Source organism: Vombatus ursinus, unplaced genomic scaffold (genome assembly GCF_900497805.2).
Source record: "Vombatus ursinus unplaced genomic scaffold, bare-nosed wombat genome assembly UNPS02014812.1, whole genome shotgun sequence".
NCBI classification, from domain to species: Eukaryota; Metazoa; Chordata; class Mammalia; order Diprotodontia; family Vombatidae; genus Vombatus; species Vombatus ursinus.
The window spans coordinates 49073725-49095070 of record NW_020954590.1 but is presented as its reverse complement, the minus strand read 5'-3'; the positions used below and the strand labels follow the sequence as shown (position 1 = coordinate 49095070).

The 21346-nt window shown below is 38.4% G+C and overlaps 1 protein-coding gene across 1 annotated transcript in view; it reads right to left on the bottom strand.

Annotated features, from left to right (window-relative positions):
• LOC114054313 (collectin-12) overlaps positions 1–19050 on the bottom strand; it is a 231053-nt gene extending 212003 nt beyond the window's left edge. Inside the window, exon 1 of the mRNA XM_027877531.1 lies at positions 18577–19050. Coding sequence (XP_027733332.1) covers positions 18577–18583 — 7 coding nt within the window. The 5' untranslated portion in view covers positions 18584–19050. The remainder of the gene's footprint in view (positions 1–18576) is intronic.
• Positions 19051–21346: the final 2296 nt, after the last annotated feature.

The window sequence follows — 21346 nt, the reverse complement described above, 5'->3', positions numbered from 1 at the left end:
GAAGTTGCCTGAACTTGATTCCTGTCTTAGACAGCAACTTGTCTGCAGGGAAGAGGTGACCTTAACAAATTAAATAACAATAAAAGTGTTTAATTTAAGATTTATATCAAGGAGAACATAGTTTTTGACTTTGGCAGATGCATTTTAGAGTTTTAATACCTATGGGGTATGCTATATTTTGTTGGACTGTTTTGAAATGTGATTTTTTTCCCTTCCAACTCTCCTTGGTAACTGGCACAGAGCCAAGCTGGCTCGAGATCATGCGATATGGTATGTTGAACTGAATTCTACTGGTGATTTATTCCTTGAGTCTTGCTTTTACATAGTAACACAAGTTCAAGTAGAGCTTATTTTACTATGTTTGTGGAATTCAGAGTCTTCTAGATGCCAGGAAAAAAAAACATTTTCAAATGGAGGGGAATGATTTTTTGGAGGCAATCTGTGAAACTCAGGAGCGTCTCTGGTACTTCCATCCAGCCCCCCCTCTCTGTTCCTTAATTTCAAATATTTAAATGCAGGTTATTTGCTGTATTATCAGACAGATGTCTTGTGTACTTTGATCCTTTTCTTGGTTTAGTGTTGCTAGTGATCCCAAAAACAGAGGCTTGCTGTCACAGCAACCTATCTCTTCAACAGTGATATTTTTTCCATGATACCAAATGGATGCAAATTATGTAACACCATGATCTTGGGAAAATTATAATCACAAAAAATAAAAAGAGCCACAGAAGGACTTGTAGTCCTCTTAATGCTAGTGCCCCCTTGTTCTCTCCCTGAATCATTTCCAATTTAGGGTGAATATATCTTGTTTGTACATAATTATTTGCATGTTGTCTCCCCATTAAACAGTGAATGAGCTCTTTGAGCACAGGGACTATTTTTGCCTTTCTCTGTATTGCCAGGACTTAGCACAATGCCTGGCACATAGTAGGTATTTAATAAATGCCTACTGACTTAACTTGTGATGACTATAAGCAGAGGGTAGCATATTACTAAGGGAGACCTGCCTATGAGAAGTAGTATAAGTAACATTAGATGCTCCAATCATATGATGTGAATGAGAGACAACAATTTCCCTATGTTCCATGAGCCTCTTTATAACATCTTTTGCAATACTCAGTCAGCCCCTGCTTGAACGCTTCCCATGAAAGGGAGCTCACTATTTCACAAGCAGCCCATGTTACTTTTAAAAAACTTAATTGATGCAAAACAAGATAACCCAAATGGTGCATTGATACTCCTCAAGATACTAAAACAATAAAAGGAAGGGCAAAACATGGGGTAAATCTCCTATGGAGCATTTAAGGGAGAACATGGACCAAAATTATACAGGATGAGGTTGATATAATCTCCCTTAGGAAATTGGAGAACCAATACCAATGAGATTAAAGATCCTTTAATACATCTGTGTTCAAACGTTTTAGTCCTAGGACTCCTTAAAACTATTAAAATTATGGAGAACCCAACAAAGAGCTTTTGTTTATCTATATCTATTAGAAATTAAAACATCAAAGTAAATGTTGAGGAAAACAAAAACTGTCATCTCTGTAGCTTTGCTAAAGGAAACTAAATGATCCATCATCAACTGGTAGATTCCCAGGGTTTGAATAGAAGGGTCCATAGAGGTCATTTATCCTATCCCAACATCCCTGGCCAGGGGTCATTTTGCCCCTGCTTGAACACTTTGAGTAAAAGGGAACTCACTACCTCACAAGCAGCCATTATACTTTTTAATTATTAGGAATTTAATTGTAACAAAATAATTTAATTGTAACAAAATAAGTGCTCATTGATTAGATGATGACTAAACAAGTTATGGCACATGGCGTATTCTGCACCATAATATATGATTCAGAGAAGCATTGGGAAGACTTAAATGGATTGGCACAAAGCAAGAAGAATCAGGAAAATAACATACATGTAGCAGAGGGTTGGGCTATGGTGACCCAGTCCTTCAAACATGTGTAGTCTACTCTGCCTGTACTTCGGGCCATGCCACAACTTTCTGTAAATATCCCTTCGTCAAAGCTGTATTTGGTTAATTTATATTGAGGAGGTATTAACTGGCACAACAGATAGAGTGCTGGGCCTGGAGTCAGAAGGACCTGAGTTCAAATCCACTTACTAGCTGGGTGGGTGACTCTGGGCAAATCATTTAACCCCTTTTGCTTCAGTTTCTTCATCTGTAAAATGAGGAGAAGGAAACGGCAAACCACTCCGGTATCTTTGCCAAGAAAACCCCAAATGGGGTCATGAAGAGTTGAACCCAATTGAGAGGAGTCAACAACAGCCAAAAAATATCTATCTCACAGCAATTTGTAAACCTTAAAGGTACAATAAAAATATGGGTTATTAAGTATAATCACATATCTAGGACTGAACCTTAGAGCTCAGCTAGTCAAACTACCTCATTTTGAAGGAGAAGATACCAAAGCCCAGAAAGGGTTAAGTGACTTACTGAATTTATCAGTCATAGAAGCAGGATTTGAACCCAGGGTCTCTGATTCAAGAGTCACCAATCTTTCCCCCATGCCATACTCCCCCTTTATTCTTTTTTTTTAATTTTTATTTATTTTTATTTATGAAATAAAACAAGCATTTCCATAACATGGTAGAATTTTTAAAAGACGATTGCACTGCAAATCTATTATGTACAACTTATTATGCCTCTTATATATATAATAAAGTTTTCATGTAACTTTCTTTATTTTTTACTTTTTTTTCTTCCTTCTCCTTTCCCCTCCCCTCCCCCCATTCATCCTAAGAATGAAGAATTCCTGCATGGAATAAAACATTGAGCCAGAAGATCTCTCTAAGGTCCTTCATAACTCTGACTCTACGGCTGGTCTGAAAGTACGTAGCGGTTATGACAGTAAGAAAGAATTCTAAGTGATAGTTTCATTGCCAATCCAGAGCCACAGAGAGAGCTGCTGGCCTGTGGACAGTAGCAGTGATACCAGGGCTCTTTGCTGCCATAGTCTTCCAGCAGGGACTTAATGAATCTATGCTTGGTCCAGCCTTGGTTTGGAGATTGTATTGATGCTCCATCTTTGTTCTATTTCAGAAGTGTTTTTTTAATCACGTATATTTGGTTTCTGTTTGACCTGGTTAACTACACTCTTAGGAGGGAAGGGGCCAATAACTTCTATTTAGTTCATAGTTCAGTCAAGAATGAATACTAGGACTTCAGTCACTCCGTATAGCACATTCTAGCAGTTGGCTCACTGTTCAGTTAAAATCAAGTTCGTCATTTATAGGGATTCATGCCCTGTGATTAACCCACTAACACTAACCAGGAATTCAGATACTTCACTCACATCATAGGCAAACCTTGGAAAATATGCTGCTGCCCAAGTATTCAAAGAAACCTACTGCCAGGTGCTGCATGTAAGGTATTTGATAATGAAGGCTTGCTTCCATTTGCTACCTTTTACATATTCCCTTAGAACGTCAATTCCTTGATAATGTTTCATTTTTGTCTTTGCAGCACCAGTGTTTAGTACAGTGCCTGGCACACAGTAGGTGCTTAATAAATGTTTATTGACTGGTTGATGTAAAAATGAAGAAAAATAATTCTTTAAAGTGTATTTATTTCATCTACATTAAGTCTGTGTTTGGGAATGTCCTTGGTTTACAGCTTTGTAAAGCTTAGTTTAAGTGTATATAGTTTATTATGTTGCTTTCTTCTTTTCCATCTACCTTTCCAGCTGGTTACTGTAAAGGATACTGCAAACATACAGAATGAATTCAATGCAGTATCACTAAATAGCTGACATATATGATTTTAAAGGGTTAACTGTATCTGCCTCTTTCCTCCACAGCCTCAGGTTCTTCCCTCAAACAGTGGATGGACTGTGTGGGTGATTTAATTATTCATGGATTACTCAATGGCATCATGAGAGGTGGACCTGAGTTACTTTCGGATACTTTCTGGACTTCATGTTTTGCAATCAGGAGACACAATGATTTATTCAAAAGTAAGACCTAAAATGACAGTTTTAGGTACAGCAGGCAATTATTATAAATGCAATAAGCTCCAATGCTTGTTTTTGGGATAAACAGAGATAAAGTAAGATAGATGGTCTTGTTTATGCCTTCATAGTTGAAGAAAGTTTAGTGCAATCTTTGGCGTTTTTCATCCATTAAGCTAGTTCTGGGTGAATAATGACATATACTAAGTCAACTGCCTCTGATTTCTGCAACCTGAGAACTAAAGAATGAAGAAATAAGTTGTGTGCCCTGAAAGGCCCCTTTAGACAGCATGTTAGTCTTCAGCAAATTAAATGGAAGATGACTCACATTTTCATTCAGTACTTGAGAGGTTCCCATTTAATCATTTTTGTAGCTTTCTGAATCCCTCCCTCCAAAACCTACAAAAGGTCCATGATGCAAAGAGACTGGCTGGAAAAATCTAAACCAAACACTGTATCTCTGTGTCACAAATGCTATGTGATTAGAGATACATTCTATGGTGGAAAACTGATAAATGTGCTTTCTTTTAAAATCACTTAACTTTATTTTTAGATCATCTAAACAACTATGCTAAAAGCCAAGAGCTATATTCCTCCGATTAAGTGCAAATGAGGAGCCCAAACTGGGCTTAGGAAAACCAATTCAAGTGAATTCTGTGTTAAATCTCTTTGTTCCTACCTCCCACGTTCAAACGGCACATTTTAAAGGGCTTGGTTTGGTGCTACTGGCTCAACTTAGATGCTTGTGATTCTTCTTAACTTAATCACTCTTGTCCTATCAGATTCATGCAATTTGAAAAATAAAATGGGACCACACAAAAGCTTTAAAACAATCTAAGGTCTAGAGGAGATACAATCGGCATCAGTAGGAATACCCACAATGATGGAACTACAGATCCTGGAGATTTTGGAGAAATTGATAGCAGCTATCATTCATATAGCGCTTTACATTTTGCAAATCTCTTACATATGTTATTAACAACTCAGGACCCAAAATAACCCCGAGGTTTTATAGCCATCTTTGTCCTCATTTTATAGATTAAGCAACAGACTTTGAGAACTTACAGGACTAGCCCTTGTTTAATAGGTTATAAGTAGCAGAGGGATGATTTGAACTCAGGTTTTCCTAAATCCAAGTCCAGCCACCAAGCAGGCTTTCTATATGTCAAATGCACAGAAATCAGGAAAATACTTTTTGCTACTCTGAACATTAGGAGGTTACTAATTCTTGTTTTATTTGATAGGGATCAGCATTTTATTTGTAATCTAATCAGAAATTAAACTTATGATAAAGGAAATATAAGTAATAATATAATATAGTAAGTGTAATATAGTAACATGAGTAATAATGATGCTATTGTTATTAGGTATAAAAAAGCATGATAAATAATGATAGTGATATTATTATAATTGTAATGAAAACATGATAAATCTTCCAGAACAGAAAAAAAAGGACAAATAGCTTGTCTCCAGTTATACTAAGGCAAAAAATACTGCAAAAAAAGGACCTAACTTTAGAAATAAAATGGCAGTGTGTTCTGCAAAGAATGCAAAATGATTGAGTAAAAAGACTACAGGTTTGAATATTTAAATAGAAAAAAAATCACATTTATTACTTCTTATAACATCATTGCTTTGCACGTAAAAGTTTATTGCTTCCTCACTGACTACAGAATTAAGTCCAAACTTTGCAATTAGACATTTGAAACCCTCCACAATCTAGTTCTGACCTAACTTTCCAGACTGTTCTCCTCCTATATTCTATGTTCCAGCCAAGCTCATTCTTATTCATTGATTCATTCATTCATTCAATCAATCAATCAGTCAACAAGTATGTATTAAGCACCTACTATGTACAAAGCACTGGGAATACAAATGTAGAGAAGGAAACAATGCCTACCCTCAAGAACTTCTGTTTTCTTATCAAGTGTGTGCAACTCTTCACTTGTCTGTGCTATGCCCCTCCATCTATAATGCCGCCCTTTGCACTTCCATCGGTTAAAATCTCATCCACCTTTCAAGGCAAATCCCACTTTAGAAGCTTTGAATTTGCTTGTCCATTGATTGATTCCTTCTCCACCAAGCATGTTCTGATATATTCCCATAAAAAATGACCTCTCTCTCCTTTGCATTCGCATAACCCCTTGTATCTCTCTAGTAATATCACTTCTCATGTTCTATCCTTTGTTATTAGTTATTTGTGTACAATTCTTATTTCCCTTACTAGACAGAGAGTTCCTTGAGGGTGGGAACTGAAACTTATGCATTCATCTTTGTACCTTATTGTACCTCATGGTACCTAGCCCAGTGCCATACAGTTAGAAGACCATCAATAAATCCTTGGTGAATAGAGACTGTTTTGATAATATTTAATCGTTCTATGATAGCATCTAATGTTAAAATTACAAACAAAATTCTAAACATTAAAGAAAATGTTAGAGAATAATACAGCTTATTGTGAAATTTATGCCACAGACAGGCATAGAGAATTATCTGAAAAATTTAGAGCTAAGAGGTAGCATGTTGTTCAGTCGTTTTCAGTTGTGTCTAACTCTTCTTGACCCTGTTTGGGGTTTTCTTGGCAAAGATACTGGAATGGTTTGTCATTTCCTTCTCTGGCTCATTTTACAGATGAGGAAACTGAGGCAAACAGGGTAAGTAACTTGCCCAGGGTCACACAGGTAGCAAGTGTCTTCAACCAGATTTTAACTCAGGAAGAAGAGGCATGCTGACTAGGCTTGGCACTCTATCCACTATGCCACCTAGAGGAAGGTAGTTTAGAAATGATCTAATCTAACGCCCTTATCTTACAGATGAAGAAACTGAGGCCCAGAGGAGTCATCCAAGGTTACCTGGATAAAAAGCATCAGAGGCAGGATTAGAACTCAGGTCCTTGATTCCAAATTCAGGACACACTCCTCCTTACCACCTTGCTCCTCTTTCCTACCTTGTAGATACAAATTTGTGTGGTGCTTCCTATAGTCCTTTGTTCTTACATCTTTATTTGAAATTAGGCTTGGTTTACCCACTATCAGGAGGTCTGCCGGATATAAATAGGCATAAAGCAATCAGTCATGGTGCTGATTATAGATACATGCTTCCCCCAGGATGAGCCCATCACCTGAAATCTCATGATCACGGGGAATGATACAGTGTTCATATTCAACCCTTCCTCAGCATCCTCCTGTGCCTCTTCTCTCTGATTAGAGGGCAGCAGGTAGAAGCAATAAACTCCTCCCAAAACCTCGATTTGTAGAGGGCTCAGAATTTTCCAGCTAATTTCATTTCTTATCAGCTGCTCTGCTAAATTTTGACTCCAGAAACATCCTGCCCCAGCCCTAGGTACTCTGTTTTGCACTGCCCCCTTCAGCTGGATTGGAAGCTCCTGGAGGGCAGGGACTGTCTCTTTTTTCATATATGTATTTCCAGTGCTTCGCACAGTGTGCACCAGCACATAGTAGGCACTTAATAAATGTTTATCGACTGACTGCTGACAGCCATAGTACTACTTTATCTCTTGATAAAGTTTCAAAATCTCATCTCCCCACATTTGAAATCTGTACCTACTTCATGTCTCTGCTTTATGAAGAATTCGAGCCTTTGCTGGAGCACTTAGCATAACATAAATACGTTTCTGTTGAGAGAAGAATTTTCTGGTATTGAAAATACATGCATTTATGATCAACTATGATTCCAGAGGCTTGGCAATAATGAAAAACGCCCAGGGTTGTGGTGGAGCCAGCACAGGAGCTGGTTGTTAAATTTTCAGTAAGGGCCCTTACACTTTGGAAATAAGCAAATGTTACAAATTAGAGCTTGGTTTGGTGTTTTGTTGATTGTCTAGACTTAAGAAGGTGAGAAAATATTAATATTGAAGACTAAATTTGAAAGTGTGTCATATGTACATTCCAGCCTCCCTCCCCCTCACCTCTAGCTAGTTGTTAAATAGTTCCCAGCATACCACAAACCACCGCATGCTACCCATCTCCTGACAAAGTGATAATGAACTAGTCACAGAAGGAGACATGCATCTTTGGACTGGCTGATGAGCAAATTGATTTTGCTTAATCGTGTCTATTTGGGGGGGAGAGGTGTCAGAGAAGTGAGAAAGATGGCAACAGGGTGGTGGGAAAAAAAATAAAAGAGGGTCATGGCAACATCTTATTTTTTTAATGCAGAGAAAAGAACAGAAGGAAGACCAGAAAGAAACATAGGCAAGCAAGCAAGCAAGTTACATACTTAAAAGAAAAATAAAATCTAAAGTCAAATGTGCAATATACCTTTTTTATTCTATTGTGTATATGGAAATGCCTATTTTATTTTGTGTTTGTCATGATGATCATCTATGCACACATTTAAAATAAAAAGAAAATAAAGATTAAAAGTATGTAGTCTTTAACATATTCCTTGTTGTGCCCTTCTATGCTTTGCACCCTAGATAGCCTTCTATCTTACCTACCCCTACCTAGGCATGTCTGATGACATGCACTAGATTGGGCAGCTTACGCAAATGGGAAAAACTTACTCATTTTACTGAGTTATAATGCAAGTTTATAGAGGGCATTCTTCTGAAACTTCAAAGTAAGTGACTGTGATGATGGCGGTCATGATGATGGTGAAGTAGAGGTATCCTCAGCTGAAGACAAATAAATTGGACAAACTGGGTCCCAAACACCAGTGGAAGGTCAGCTCTGACACATCTGTAATTGCTTAAGTATACCTGACCAAAAAAACGAACTTTTTCATCTGAAGTATTTGATATATTACCTGAGATATTTAAGCTAAAGTGGACTTTTAGGATTAAATGACCTTGACTTTATATAACCCATTATATAAATAAAATGACCTGTCCAAAGTATGTAAGATTTCACCTCAGAATCTCTGAGTGAAATGCTTACAATTATAATCCTTTTAAAAATCTCACATATTATATGTGCAGATTTTTTTCATTCATGGAGCATCATTTCCTTTAAAAATGTTTCTTAGATTCCTATGTTGCAAAGAAAAACCCAGGGCCACAGAAGTGAAGAAACTTCCACAAAGCTGCATGGGAGGTAAGCCAGTGATTTACTTAGAATTTCAAATGTTTGACCTCTTTGACCAAACATCACCTCCCTGGCACAGGGTAATAGTGTACCTTTAATAATGCAGTAATATAGACTTATTTGAATCAGATGATTTGTTTTTCATGTCTCCTACCAATTACAAATACCAAGAAAGAATGTTGACTTAATTTTCATGACACATTTAAATGTCTCCATTAGTTGTTGAGTGCTCATATGAACTCACTGGCAGCTTAATTTTGTAATATTAATTTCTAGTTTTGTTGGCATTCATTGCTATGCAATTATAAACATCAAGTTTCATTCCCCTTAAATGATCTACAGGACATTTTCAAAGCACTACACTAGTTTTGGCTGTTCATATTCCATTTAATTAAATGAAAATCATACAGTTGCTTAAACTTGAATTTTACCTCCCACCAGCTTTCGATGGTTTGTGTGGTTAGGAAGAAGTCTGCTAACTAGAATAGAAAATAAAATGTTCTTTCTAAAGTTTGTGCATATATGTATATTGTGTGTACATATGGATATATATGTACCTACAATGTGCATTACACACATATATAAACATTATAAAGATATATTACTGTCCTTCATTGTCACCAATTTCTGTTTCTTACATATCACCCACCATGTGTTATGATTTATGTCTGGAAATTCTACTGCTGACAATATTTAAGTTTTTCATGGCAAAGCTGTCAGCACTGCTTATGCTCAAATTGTTTTCAGTGGTGGTGGCTAGCAGTGAACTATCCACATTGATTCATTCATCAGTAGGCTCAGCCTCTTCTAAAATGGATTGTGCTTGATTCAGGCCTAAATTCTGCCTAAGGGAATCATTTCTAATGACAAAAGGATTAACGTCTTTACCCAGTGCAGCCTAGAGGGGGAAAAAATACTGGGTTTGGAGTTAGAGGGCCTGGGTTTGAGTCTTGGTTTTATCACTTACTGGGTCCATGACTTTGAGCAAATCCCACTTGCCTCTTCTGGACCTCAGTTTCCTCATCTGTAAAAACCCGCTTATCAAAATAAGAGCTCAATCCACTTCCTCCACCTTTTAATCCCCAGTCCCACACAAACATACACAGTGAAGGAAAAGTTTTCTTCTCTTTTTTCTATTTTTCCTCTTAGCTAACATCATCCCCTTAGACCTGCAGAGAAACATGTGCTTTTTCTTGTTCTTAAACAGAACAAAAATCTTGGACAAGCCCTGGAAAAGCAAAAGATGATGAGTCCAGAATTTGGGGGGAGGGCTGAAGGGGGGGAAGAGGAATAGGGGTGGGGGAGTACACCACTTACTAATGAATGTTAAAACTCTTTATTACCAAACAACATTTCAAACATGTTTATATACAAAAGCATAAAAATATGCAGCTGAACACCATGTTTTAATAGCAATGTCCTTCCTCCCCCGTGTTAAATTAGTCCACTGGTTCTGTATGTATGTTGTAATGTGTGGCAGTTGTTTTCAGCTGTTTCTTAGGCAACAAATGCTGCATCATAACTCACAAACATCCCCAAAGTTCAGAAGTGGAGAATGTGTTTTAGGAATGACATACCTTACTCTAGATGAAGAATCAGAGATCCTTCAGTAAGCACTGTGAATAATTATCAGAAAATCTTAACGAGATTTATAAATATGTTTCCATATCTCTGGCTATCATTTTAAGAAGCACTTCATGTTTTAATGAATTTGAAAGAATCCCAGAATTCCAGGAACAGAATATATCATTTGCTCTTTGCAAATTTATAACGATATAATTATTTTGTTATTAGTTATTCCAGGGATAGAGGAAATAGAAAAGGAGACAGCTGTTTGCTGAACTCACTCAGTAGACTGGTGTTAATGTTACTCATAAGAGGAGTGTGCAAATATCCTTCGTTGAAAAGTGCTAGTTATCTTAAGCATGACAACCAAGGTTTAAACATCAGAACTAGAAAGCCAAATATGTACCTTAAAAAGGCAATAGAAGAACATAGGGGCTAGCTTTTCTTTGGCAGTATTTATGAACTCCCATAACTCTTGAGGTGCCCATTGATTTTATGTTTGGTTAAAGAATGCTTTATATTAACATTTTCATTTAAGACTGTTTTTCGGGGTTAACATTGGATTCCATAATTCTGGAAATCAGATATTCATGAAATTCTGGATTTCTGAGTCATGGGTTAGTGATTAAAAGACAAAGAAATATTTCGATAACTGCACCAGCAATATTGCTAAATGCTAGTTATTATTATTGTCTTTAACTTAGAAGAACTCTCAAGTGGGTTATTGACCTGGGGGAACACCAATAGCAGATTTTCAATTCCCAACTCTTTCCTTGTAACACAACCACTTGTTTGGTGTTTACCTAAGGTATGCAAAAGAGTTCTTTAATGATTTACAGGAAAAGTTAATTAAGAAAGTAAATCTGCTCTAACAAAAAAATAAACATAAAGCAACTTAAGGTTACATATGTATGTGAAATTTTAAAATTGTCTTTGTATTCCCAGCACCCAACTACGAGCCCAGCACATAGGAGACACTTAATAACTGCTGGTTGATTGATCGATTGATTTAAAACTGCCTATTGTTCTTTTGTAACCCTTTTCTCCATACATGTAGGTAACAGAGAGTTGATTGTACCTCAATTATATCAAACAGCTCTAATTTTTTTGGACCTATCACAGAGTTAAGAAAAAAAATAATATTTTTTCAACAAAGATATCACAAAGAACATTTTGAAAAATCAGGATAAATTAAGCCAATGCCATGGATCATTATCCCTCTTTTACATAAGGACAAATAACCTGAAGTGGTGGAAAGCACATTGAATTTGAAGGAAGAGGATTTGTCTTTGAATCCCAGCTCTGCCACTTACTATGTGATGTTGGGCAAGTTTGCCTAATTTCTTTGAGCTTCAATTTCTTTATCTGCAAAATGAAAGGGTTGGACTTTTTCTTTTTTCTTTTTATTTATTTTTAAGAGGATTTTATCTTTTCCAATGACATGTAAAGACAATTTTTTAAGATTCATTTTTTATAAGATTTTGAGTTCCAAGTTTTTCTGCCCCCTTCTTTCTCCTCCCTCCTCCTTAAGATGGTAAGCAATTCGATATAGGTTATATGTGTGCAATCATGTAAAACCTAGTTCCATATTAGTCATGTTGTGAAAAAAGAAACAGAACCATAAGACCTTTTCTAGTTCTTAGTCAACAGGCTTTTAAGTGCTATGTGCTAGGCACTGTGCATACAAAGAATGGCCAAAATAGTCCTTTCTAATGGGAGAGACAACATGAAAATACCTAGGAACATCAACATAAATACAGGAGGTAGAACCTGGTCTGGGGGCAGGGCTTGAAGGTTTACCTGCAAAAGGTGAATCTGAATTGTCTTTTAAAAAGTCAGGAAAACTAAGAGGCAGAAGTGAAGGGGCAATATACTCCAGGTATGAGAGACAGTTAGTGCAAAGGCATGAGAGAGAGTCATGTTTGAGGAAGTATAAGTAGGTCAGAATAGATGGATTGGAGAGTAAGTGGAGAGGAGTCAAGTTTAAGAAGACTGGAAAGATAGGAAAGGTCCAAGTTATGTTTCCTTTAAATGGCAGACAAAAGACTTTAAAATTGATCTTGGAGCTCATTGAAAAGGGAGGTGATATGGTAAGACACTTCAAAAAAATTGACCTTGTCAGCTAATTGAAGGATGGCTTGGAGTAAGGAAAGACTCGAAGCAGGGAGACCTGGGAGAAAGATATTTATTGCAATAATCAAGGCATGATGGGTAGCTAGGTGGATAGAGCACTGGCCCTGGCATTAGAAGAACCTGAGTTCAAATTCTGCCTCAGACACTTACTAGCTGTGTGAACCTAGGCAAGTCAATTAACCCCATTGCCTCCAGCATATATATATAGAGAGAGATATAGATATATAGATATAGATATAAATAATCCAGGCAAGATATGATGAAATTCTGAATTAAGGTGGTGGGTATATGAGTACAGAGAGAAGGAAATGGACACAAATAATGTTGTGAAGGTAGAAACAACAAGATTTGTTAATGGGTTGAATATGTGGGATGATTCAGGTGAAGAGTCCAGGATGACACTGAGGTTGTAAGCCTGGTTTACTGGGAGGATGGTGATGGCCTCAACCATAGGAGGGACATTCAGAAGAGGGGAGGGAGGTAGAATATAAAGAGTTCTTTTTTGGAAATGCAAAATGCAAAAATGCATTTCCAACTGTCAGACTGTACCTCAGGGGAAAGTTTAGGGCTAGCTACAGAGATCTGAAAGTGGAGGCACCAAGTGTAGACCACTTTCTCAAGGCATTTATCCATGAAAAAGAGGCGAGCTATAGAATGATAACTAGTGTGAATACTAAGGTTAAGTGAGGGGTTTTTAAGGATGGGGAAGAAATAGTTATGCTTATAATCAACAAGGAAATAACAGTAGATAAGGAAAGACTGAAGATAAGAGAGAAAGTGATTATGATAATGGGGAGCAATATGCTGGACAAGATGGGAGGGAATGGGATCAGGGTACATGTATAGGGTCGGCCCTTGGCAAGAAGAAGGACCATATCTTCATCTGAGGCTAGACTGAAGTTACAGTAGGGGTGTGTCTGAATGATGTGAGATGAGGAGCAGGGGAGAAAGTGGAGTTCTTGCTGAATGTCCACAAATTTTTCAGTGAAGTATAAAGAGAATTTTTTAGCTGAGAGGGGAGGGAGAGGGGGTTTAGTGGGTGATTTGAGGAGAGATCAGAAGGTTTAAAAGGACCCCTGTGGAGAGTGAGACAGTAAATCAATTAGGGAAGAATAGAATGTTTTCCTTGCTTGTTAGGGCCTGGTTGAGATTAGATAACATAAATTTGTAATGGACCCAGTAAGCACAGTTTCATGATTTCCTTTAGCTCTATTCAGAAGTACATGAACAGCAGCAAAGGTGGTGCAGGAGGGGAGTAATACAGGATTGGAGTTTAACAAGATTCAATTGATGACAGGACTAGGAGGGGAGAGATTCAGGAGTAGAGGATAGTATAGAGTTGAATTGGTTCACCAAAGGAAGAGAGGAGAGTATAGTGTAAGGGTGAGGTTTTTCGAAATAACAGAGGTTTTGGGCCAGAGGGTGTGCTGGTAAATGTCTAACAACTGACTCTTTTTAAAAGTATACTCAATACACACATGTATATTTAATTTAATTATTAGCATTTCTCTCTATCATTTTCTTAAGAATACCAACAAAACAATAAATCAAGCTTTGATTTATGGCATTTGACAAATGCTCATGCTGAAAATTTAATAATAGGTTCTCTGGAGCCGATTCAAGATGGCGTAATGGATGGTGGAGTAATGGATGTCTCAGTAAGGAAGAAGACTGGAGTTAGGGATTGTAGGACATAGGGAAAGATAGAATGATTTAAAAAACTGTGATCAGATAAAATAATTTTGGGGTGCATGGACTCCAAAGTAAGACATTTGTGGGTAATGGCAAAGTCAAGGGTTTCTTGCCTACACACAGCTCTCTGTATAACTGAGATGGAAAGTAAAAGTAGACCAAGGGAATTCAGTAGACTGAGTAATAGGGAAGTTAGGATATTTGAAGGAGCACCAATATGATGATGAAATCCCCTTGCAGAAGGGTAGGATTGGGAAAAGAGAAAGACTGTGAGCCAGACACTGAATTCATTAAGGAAGAAGAATTCTATGATGCTATGATCAAGTTTATAAGATTGACTCAATGTTTTACAGTGAATCAATGACAAATTGAAAAGTAGAGGCCAATGCTAGGCCTACATCTGATCCTCTATTTTAGACCAATAGTTCACAGAACAGAATTTCAGATTTAGAAGGGACCTCAGAAGCCATTCAATCCATATCTAAAAACAGAAAAAAAATACCCTCTAGAGCATAGTGGCACATGGCCATCTAGCCACTTCAATGAAGGGGAACCCACTACCTCCCATGGCAGCTCATTTCACTTTGGAATAATCCTATTAACAAACCCCTCATCCCCCCACCCCCATCTATCTTATGCCTCTCTTAATGGAACCTAAGATCACATTAGTTTCTTTGGTTCTCAAATGGTGCACTAAGGGCAAACCTAAGACAAAATTATAAACAGGCAAAGTTTGCCTTTAAAACTATTCCATCCCTATTTCTGTATCCCACTTCTATCAGCTACTTTCCCCACCAAATTTAGGATGCCTTCAGGTTGCCCCTGAATCTTCAAGGTCATACTAGCTGGGCATAGAATCACAGAATCCTTGATTTGGGAAGGACCCTTGGAGACCAACATCTACCAAAATCATGACTAATGTCTATAATACTGGCAAATAGTCATCTAGCCTCTGATTAGATGGGCAGCTCACTATTCCCTGAGCCAGTCCATGCTACTTTTGGACAGCTCTAGTTGTTAGGACTTTTTTTTTGTTAAGACTCATCTTTCTATGTTTTACATGATTGCACATGTATAATCTATATCTAATTGCTTACTGTCTCAGGGAGGGAGGAGGAAAGGGAGGGAGGGGTGGAGGGATAGAATTTTTTAAAAAGAAACCCAAATGTTAAAAAAAAGACATCTTCCTTAGTTCAAATCTGGCCTCAGACACTTAATAGCTTCGTGATCCTGGGCAAGTCACTTAACCCCATTTGCCTCAGTTTCCTCATCTATAAAATGAGCTGGAGAAGGAAATGGCAAACCATTCCAGTATCTCTTCCAAGAAAACCCCAAATGGGGTCACAAAGAGTGAGACACAACTGAAATCAATGAATCACAAAAATTGTTAGGAAGTGTTTGCTGAGGTTGAGTTATTTGTTTCACTATCACTTTAATCTTTTGCTCCTAGTTCTGCCCTATGGGATCAAGCAGAAAAAATCTAAACCTTCTTCTTAATGACAATCTTTCACATTTTTAAAGACAGCTATCATCTCCCCCTGACCTCCCTATCAGTTCTTTTCTCCAGGCTAAACATCCTCAGTTCTTTCAAATGAGTCTCATGTTTCCTCTTAGTTTCCCCGTCCTCTCATCATCCTTGCCACACTCCCCTGGAAATTTTCCGCCTTATCAATGTCTCTCCTAAAATGCGGCACCTTTACTTGGAAATAGTGTACTATATGTGATCTGACCCGGACAGAGTATAGCAGAACCATTTCTTCTCTGGCTTTCAACATTCTATGTTTACTAATCCAGTCCAAAACTGAATTAGCTCTTTCAGCTGCACTATTTCACTGCTTATTCATATTATGTTTGCACTCTGCTAGAACAGTTGGCCCTTTTCCAAATAGGGCAACCCCTGGCAGTGCCTCCTACAAGTATCTCATGTTCTGGACTTTTCAGTTTCTAGTTCCCATTTTGTCTCTCTTATGCCTGATTTATGTCCTATTCTTTCTGCTAGGGAGAACTCAATAAATTAACCCAAGCTGATGTGCTAATGGCCAAAAGAGTTAGTTCTCCAGATAGTATTTATAGTTTAATAGAGGCCTTCAACCTAATGTCTTATACAAAGCATGAATAATCTGGTAATTTCAGGCTCTACCATCATGCAGTCACGGGGAGAGATGTTTTTGGGTAAGAGGCCTTTAGGCATACCTCAAATTGTACCATGAAGGAAACTAGATATGAGCGTACAGTGGGTAAATAAAGATTCTCCAAACTCTCTGTAGGCTGGTCCAAATTGCAGTGCAAATCTCCTCAAAATAATCATTTAGTTGGTTGTTTTTGGGGGGGGGGGGGGGGGGGGGGAGAATTTTTTTTTTACAGAAGAGTAGAATCAAAACTGCAAAGAACATTGACAAACATTTAAAATGTATCTAATTTTTATGACATATCTTGTAAAAAAAAACCCACCTTTTGTTTGTAATTTTTTGCAGAGACAAATGGGAAGCCTTGGGGTAAGTGGGAGTCAGTGATTTGCCCTGCTGAACCTGTCCTCAGGCTGCTGCCCATGGTGATAAGCAAAGGAAAGAGTGAATTCTGGTCAAAGGGACAGGAATGGATAACAAAAGGAACATTTAGCAATCTGAACACTCCCCCTTTTGGTAACTGATTAAATGGTACTAGGCCAGCTACCAAAATGAGAAAACGCAACCCTGAAGCTTCTGTTTCCCATAGGAAGAAAGTTCACTTTCAGAAAGGGAGTATTCTTCACTTGGCTTGTGGTAGGTCTCTATTGGAAATCTAAGGCAGGGACTAAAATAACCAGGGAATGTAGAATAATTCATGTAAATTGTCACTCCTAACAATATGGTGTGGTTGCCTTTTAGGACAGTGAATCTTCATAGTGCCAAAAGTTTCCTTAAAAGTGTGTGTGGGCTTACCAAGCTCCACCCTTTAGACAGCGACTCTGGCAAATGAATAAGTGATCACATCACTAGTCTTCTGAGTGCTGGAAACTCACTGTAACTGTATCCGGATGGCATTTTTAAGCATCCAACTACCTAATTTGAGCTCTGAACTGGTGCCTGCTTGCCTGTTTATTGAAATGTGTTATCTTAAAGAAAACAAAAAAGGAAACTTGAATCTCATGTATATACAATTGCATGCTAACCTCTAAACAATTTCCTTTGATGCCCATGCTGTAATTATTTATCTGAGATATAAATCATAATCCTGCTGACAAAACCCTGAATTTCCCCCAAGCAGAAGGATGCCTTGCAAAGCCCTTCTTGTAACTTTTCATTTTTTTAAGGTAAGATATTATGTGATACTTCCGTAAACAAAACTTCAGGGGATACAATGCAGTGGAGTCTTTTAAACTGAATGTGTCACAACTAAAGCACACGCGTGCATCAAATAAACTTAAGCACACAAGTAAACTTAAGTTTCAACTTTAAGAGATTCAAAACCGAGAACAGCTATTTTTCCAGTCAGTGGATCTTATGGAGAAAGATGCCAAATACATTTCCCAAGCCAGCTAAAAACCTCCACTGGCACCTAATCATTGCCAGATGTTTAGAAGGCACACCAAGAACATCACAAAATCATGGAGCAAACACACACTCACACAGCAACATACCAACCTCCCCAGCTGGTAAATTGCCCAAAAGAAGAAAAACGAAAATATAGGAAAGAGGCTGGGAAATGCTTGAGAAAGTTAAAGGAAAAAAATGACTGGGAAGAATTATTATCCTCTCCTCTCACCATATTTTTTCAATTAAAAAGTTGGAAAGTGGAATCCGTAAACAACTACTTAGAGTTTCAAACTCCTTCAGAGACAAGGGGGAGGGGGAGGGGGGGAATATTTCCAAGTATTCACATCCAGTCTGCATGGTGCATATTCCTCCTTACAGATACACGTGAACTTGCACACCCACGCATGCGATCTGCGTGGGTGCCCCAAAGGAGTGTGCAAGAAGTTCATACGGGACAGCTACCGAGCCCGCTTCCTCCCTCCCTTCCTTGGTCCCCGTGCTCTCTAGAAGTATGGAGCAGGTATCTCTCTCGCCCCTGACCCACACTGGCCGGCCAGGTACTGACAGATGCCCCCTTAGCCTAACGGCAGCCAAGAAAAGCTGAGACATGGAGCCTCCCCAAGTCCCCAGGTGCCCACCCGCTCCTCGTCTGACCTTTCATGTTGACAGAGAAGAGGAGCCGCCTGGGAGACTTGGAGCGCCGCTTAAGAAGTTTGCCGGGGTCCTCTTTCTTATTGTACTTCCATGTTCAAACACCGGTGGGACGCTGCTGCTGCTGCTGCTGCTGCTGCTGCTGCTGCTGCTTCCCAAAGTGGCTGTTGCAGCTGACTGGTAACTGTGCCTGTTGCCTGTTCTCCTCCCGACCAGTCAGTCAGTCCTCTGAGCTCCGGCTCTGCGTCCCAGGCCCTTTCCAGTCTAAAAACTGGGAGATCACACACCACTCACTCACCGGACCCGACGAAAGGAGGCGCAACTCATAAGAGCATCCCCTCCTCTTTTCACCCAGTCCTCAGAGCCAAGGGGAGAGGGGCGGCGAGAAACCTGGGGGTAGTAGTAGCTACAGAGCTTTTTTTCCTCTCGCACAACTTGGTCTTCTGCTCTGCTTTCTCTCGCTAGCTTTTCTCTGTCTCTCAGTGTCTCCCTCTGCGAGACACTTCGTGTTTACCAGGCGGGTGTCCCTCCCAGAGTCTCCCAAACTACTAGGCTGCCACCAATGACCGCCAGAGCGCCTGGGGAGATCTCTGAATTGCTTTGCTCTCTGAAGATCAGAGACTAGAGTTTTAAGATAAATTAGATATGGTTCAACAAGTTAACTGCTTCTTCTTGAGCCTTAACTTTGCCGATCGAGCATAGTGAACGTCAAAAGTTCACTTTAAACTGATACAGTATGAAAAGAAAAAAAAAAGCATATTTCAAAACAAAAATTATTTAACTAGCACATATATAGTAGTCTGTATAAGTGATAGACAATCTGAGTCCTGCGCTGGAACCCTGGTCAAATATGAAGACCGAAGGAGTCTTCAAAGATGTTTTTGGCTGGGGGACTCTTCTCATCCTCTTCGGCCAATTCAGGGAAAGACATGGGCAAAAGATGCATGGAATGAGAAGGCACAGAGGGGATGAAATCCCTATAAATGAAGTATCTGGATAGGTAATGTGAAGGACGCATTTAACCACCTAGTTTTCTTATGGTACTTTGACCAATGACCTCAATATGTTATAAATATTGAGAAAAAAGAGAGTTAAAAGAAAAATCTTGCTTTAAAAAAAATTACCTGCCCACTTACTACCCTGGAAATAATCAAGAATGCATATTTATTTCTTGGGCATTGGACTTGATCTGTTTCTTTGTAAAAGGAGATTACTAATTCAGGACGTTATTTCAAGTTGCTTTGATCAATAATGGTATTGGCTTCACAAGACAGGAAGGCTGGCACAGTGGATGGAGAGCTAACCTTGAAATCAAGAATTCTGAGTTCAAGTTTTGCCTCTGACATATTCTAGCCTTGTGACCTTGGGCAAGTCTCTTAATTTGATAGTGCTCTAGACAATTCTAAGAGAAGATGCCAACTTGCATTGGGAGAGGGAGTTTCCTCACCAAGGAGATCCTTATACCCATGAAAGGACAGATCCATCCCCGTCACCTTAAGGTTTACACAATGCTTTACATGAATTCTCCTCTTCGATCCTCAGGATCGATCCTATGACCTAGTGGCTAGTATGTTATTATCCCCACTTTACAGTCAAGAAAGCTGAGACACAGACAAGGTTGAAACAAACTTAGCAGGTAAGGAAAGCATATTATCCTCCTCTCCCCTTACCACCATGTTTTTTTTTTAATTTTTATTTTTATCTGTGATCTCATTAGTGTAGGGAATGCTTTATAAGAAAATTTTCAATCATTGCAGTTCTTTCCATAGCATCTCTGCAACTTATAGTCTTAGGGAATTGTCTGGGTGCTGAGAAGTTAAAGGAGGTGCCCCAGATCACATAGTCTATGTGTCAGAAGTGAGGTTTGAATACAGGTCTTCCGAACTCTGGGGAAAGCATTCTAGCTATTATACTATGTTGTTTCTAATTCTACAGATGGGGAAACTGAGGCACAAAGCAGCTAAGTGATTAAAGTCACATGAGTGGCAGAACTAGGAATGGAATTCAGCTCTTGTGATTCTGCCCCCAGGGATTTTTCCACTACACCAGTCTGGGTTTTCTACATCCATTCTCAATTATTTAAGGAAGCTTATGTGTTTGCTTGTGTTCTCAGAAACCACCGGAAACAGACCCCTGTGCTAGCCTGTTTAATAAATAAATAAATAAATGGAGGTCCAGCAAAGTTTCGTATTTTGGATGAGTGTTTTGTTCAAGCAATATGAAATATTAGCAAAACATGAAAGTACCTGGACACCAACAACTTCTGTCCATGAAATAGTTGCTTTTCTGTTTGCCCATATAATAATTTGAGGAAATATAGTGTGACACAATAAAATTCAATAAGAACTCCCAAGCAGAAAAGACACTGGACAGGGACAAAGAACAAATTAGATTATTTATGTTATTAATGTTTGTGTGTTACTAAACTTTTAAAAATTGGAGTTTATTGTTTTGTATGTGATGTTCCTTATTTTACTCATTTGATTGTTTTCATTCAATTCAGAGAGTTATTAAGATTATAATTTTTAAAATTACTTTCTAAGAAATAAGGAAGAAGAGGCAATTTATTGCATTTATTTTTTTTTTAGCAGAAAAATCTGTCTTGTAGCAATAAGTATCTCATAAGAAGTATCTCATGAGGAAGTATTTCATAACGCTGATCTCTGATCCAGCTCTATCATGGCTGAGCATCAGGGGAAAGAATCTGGAACAAACAAACAAACAAAACCAGACTTCATACAAGCAAGGAGGAAGGGAGAACTAGAGCACCTTT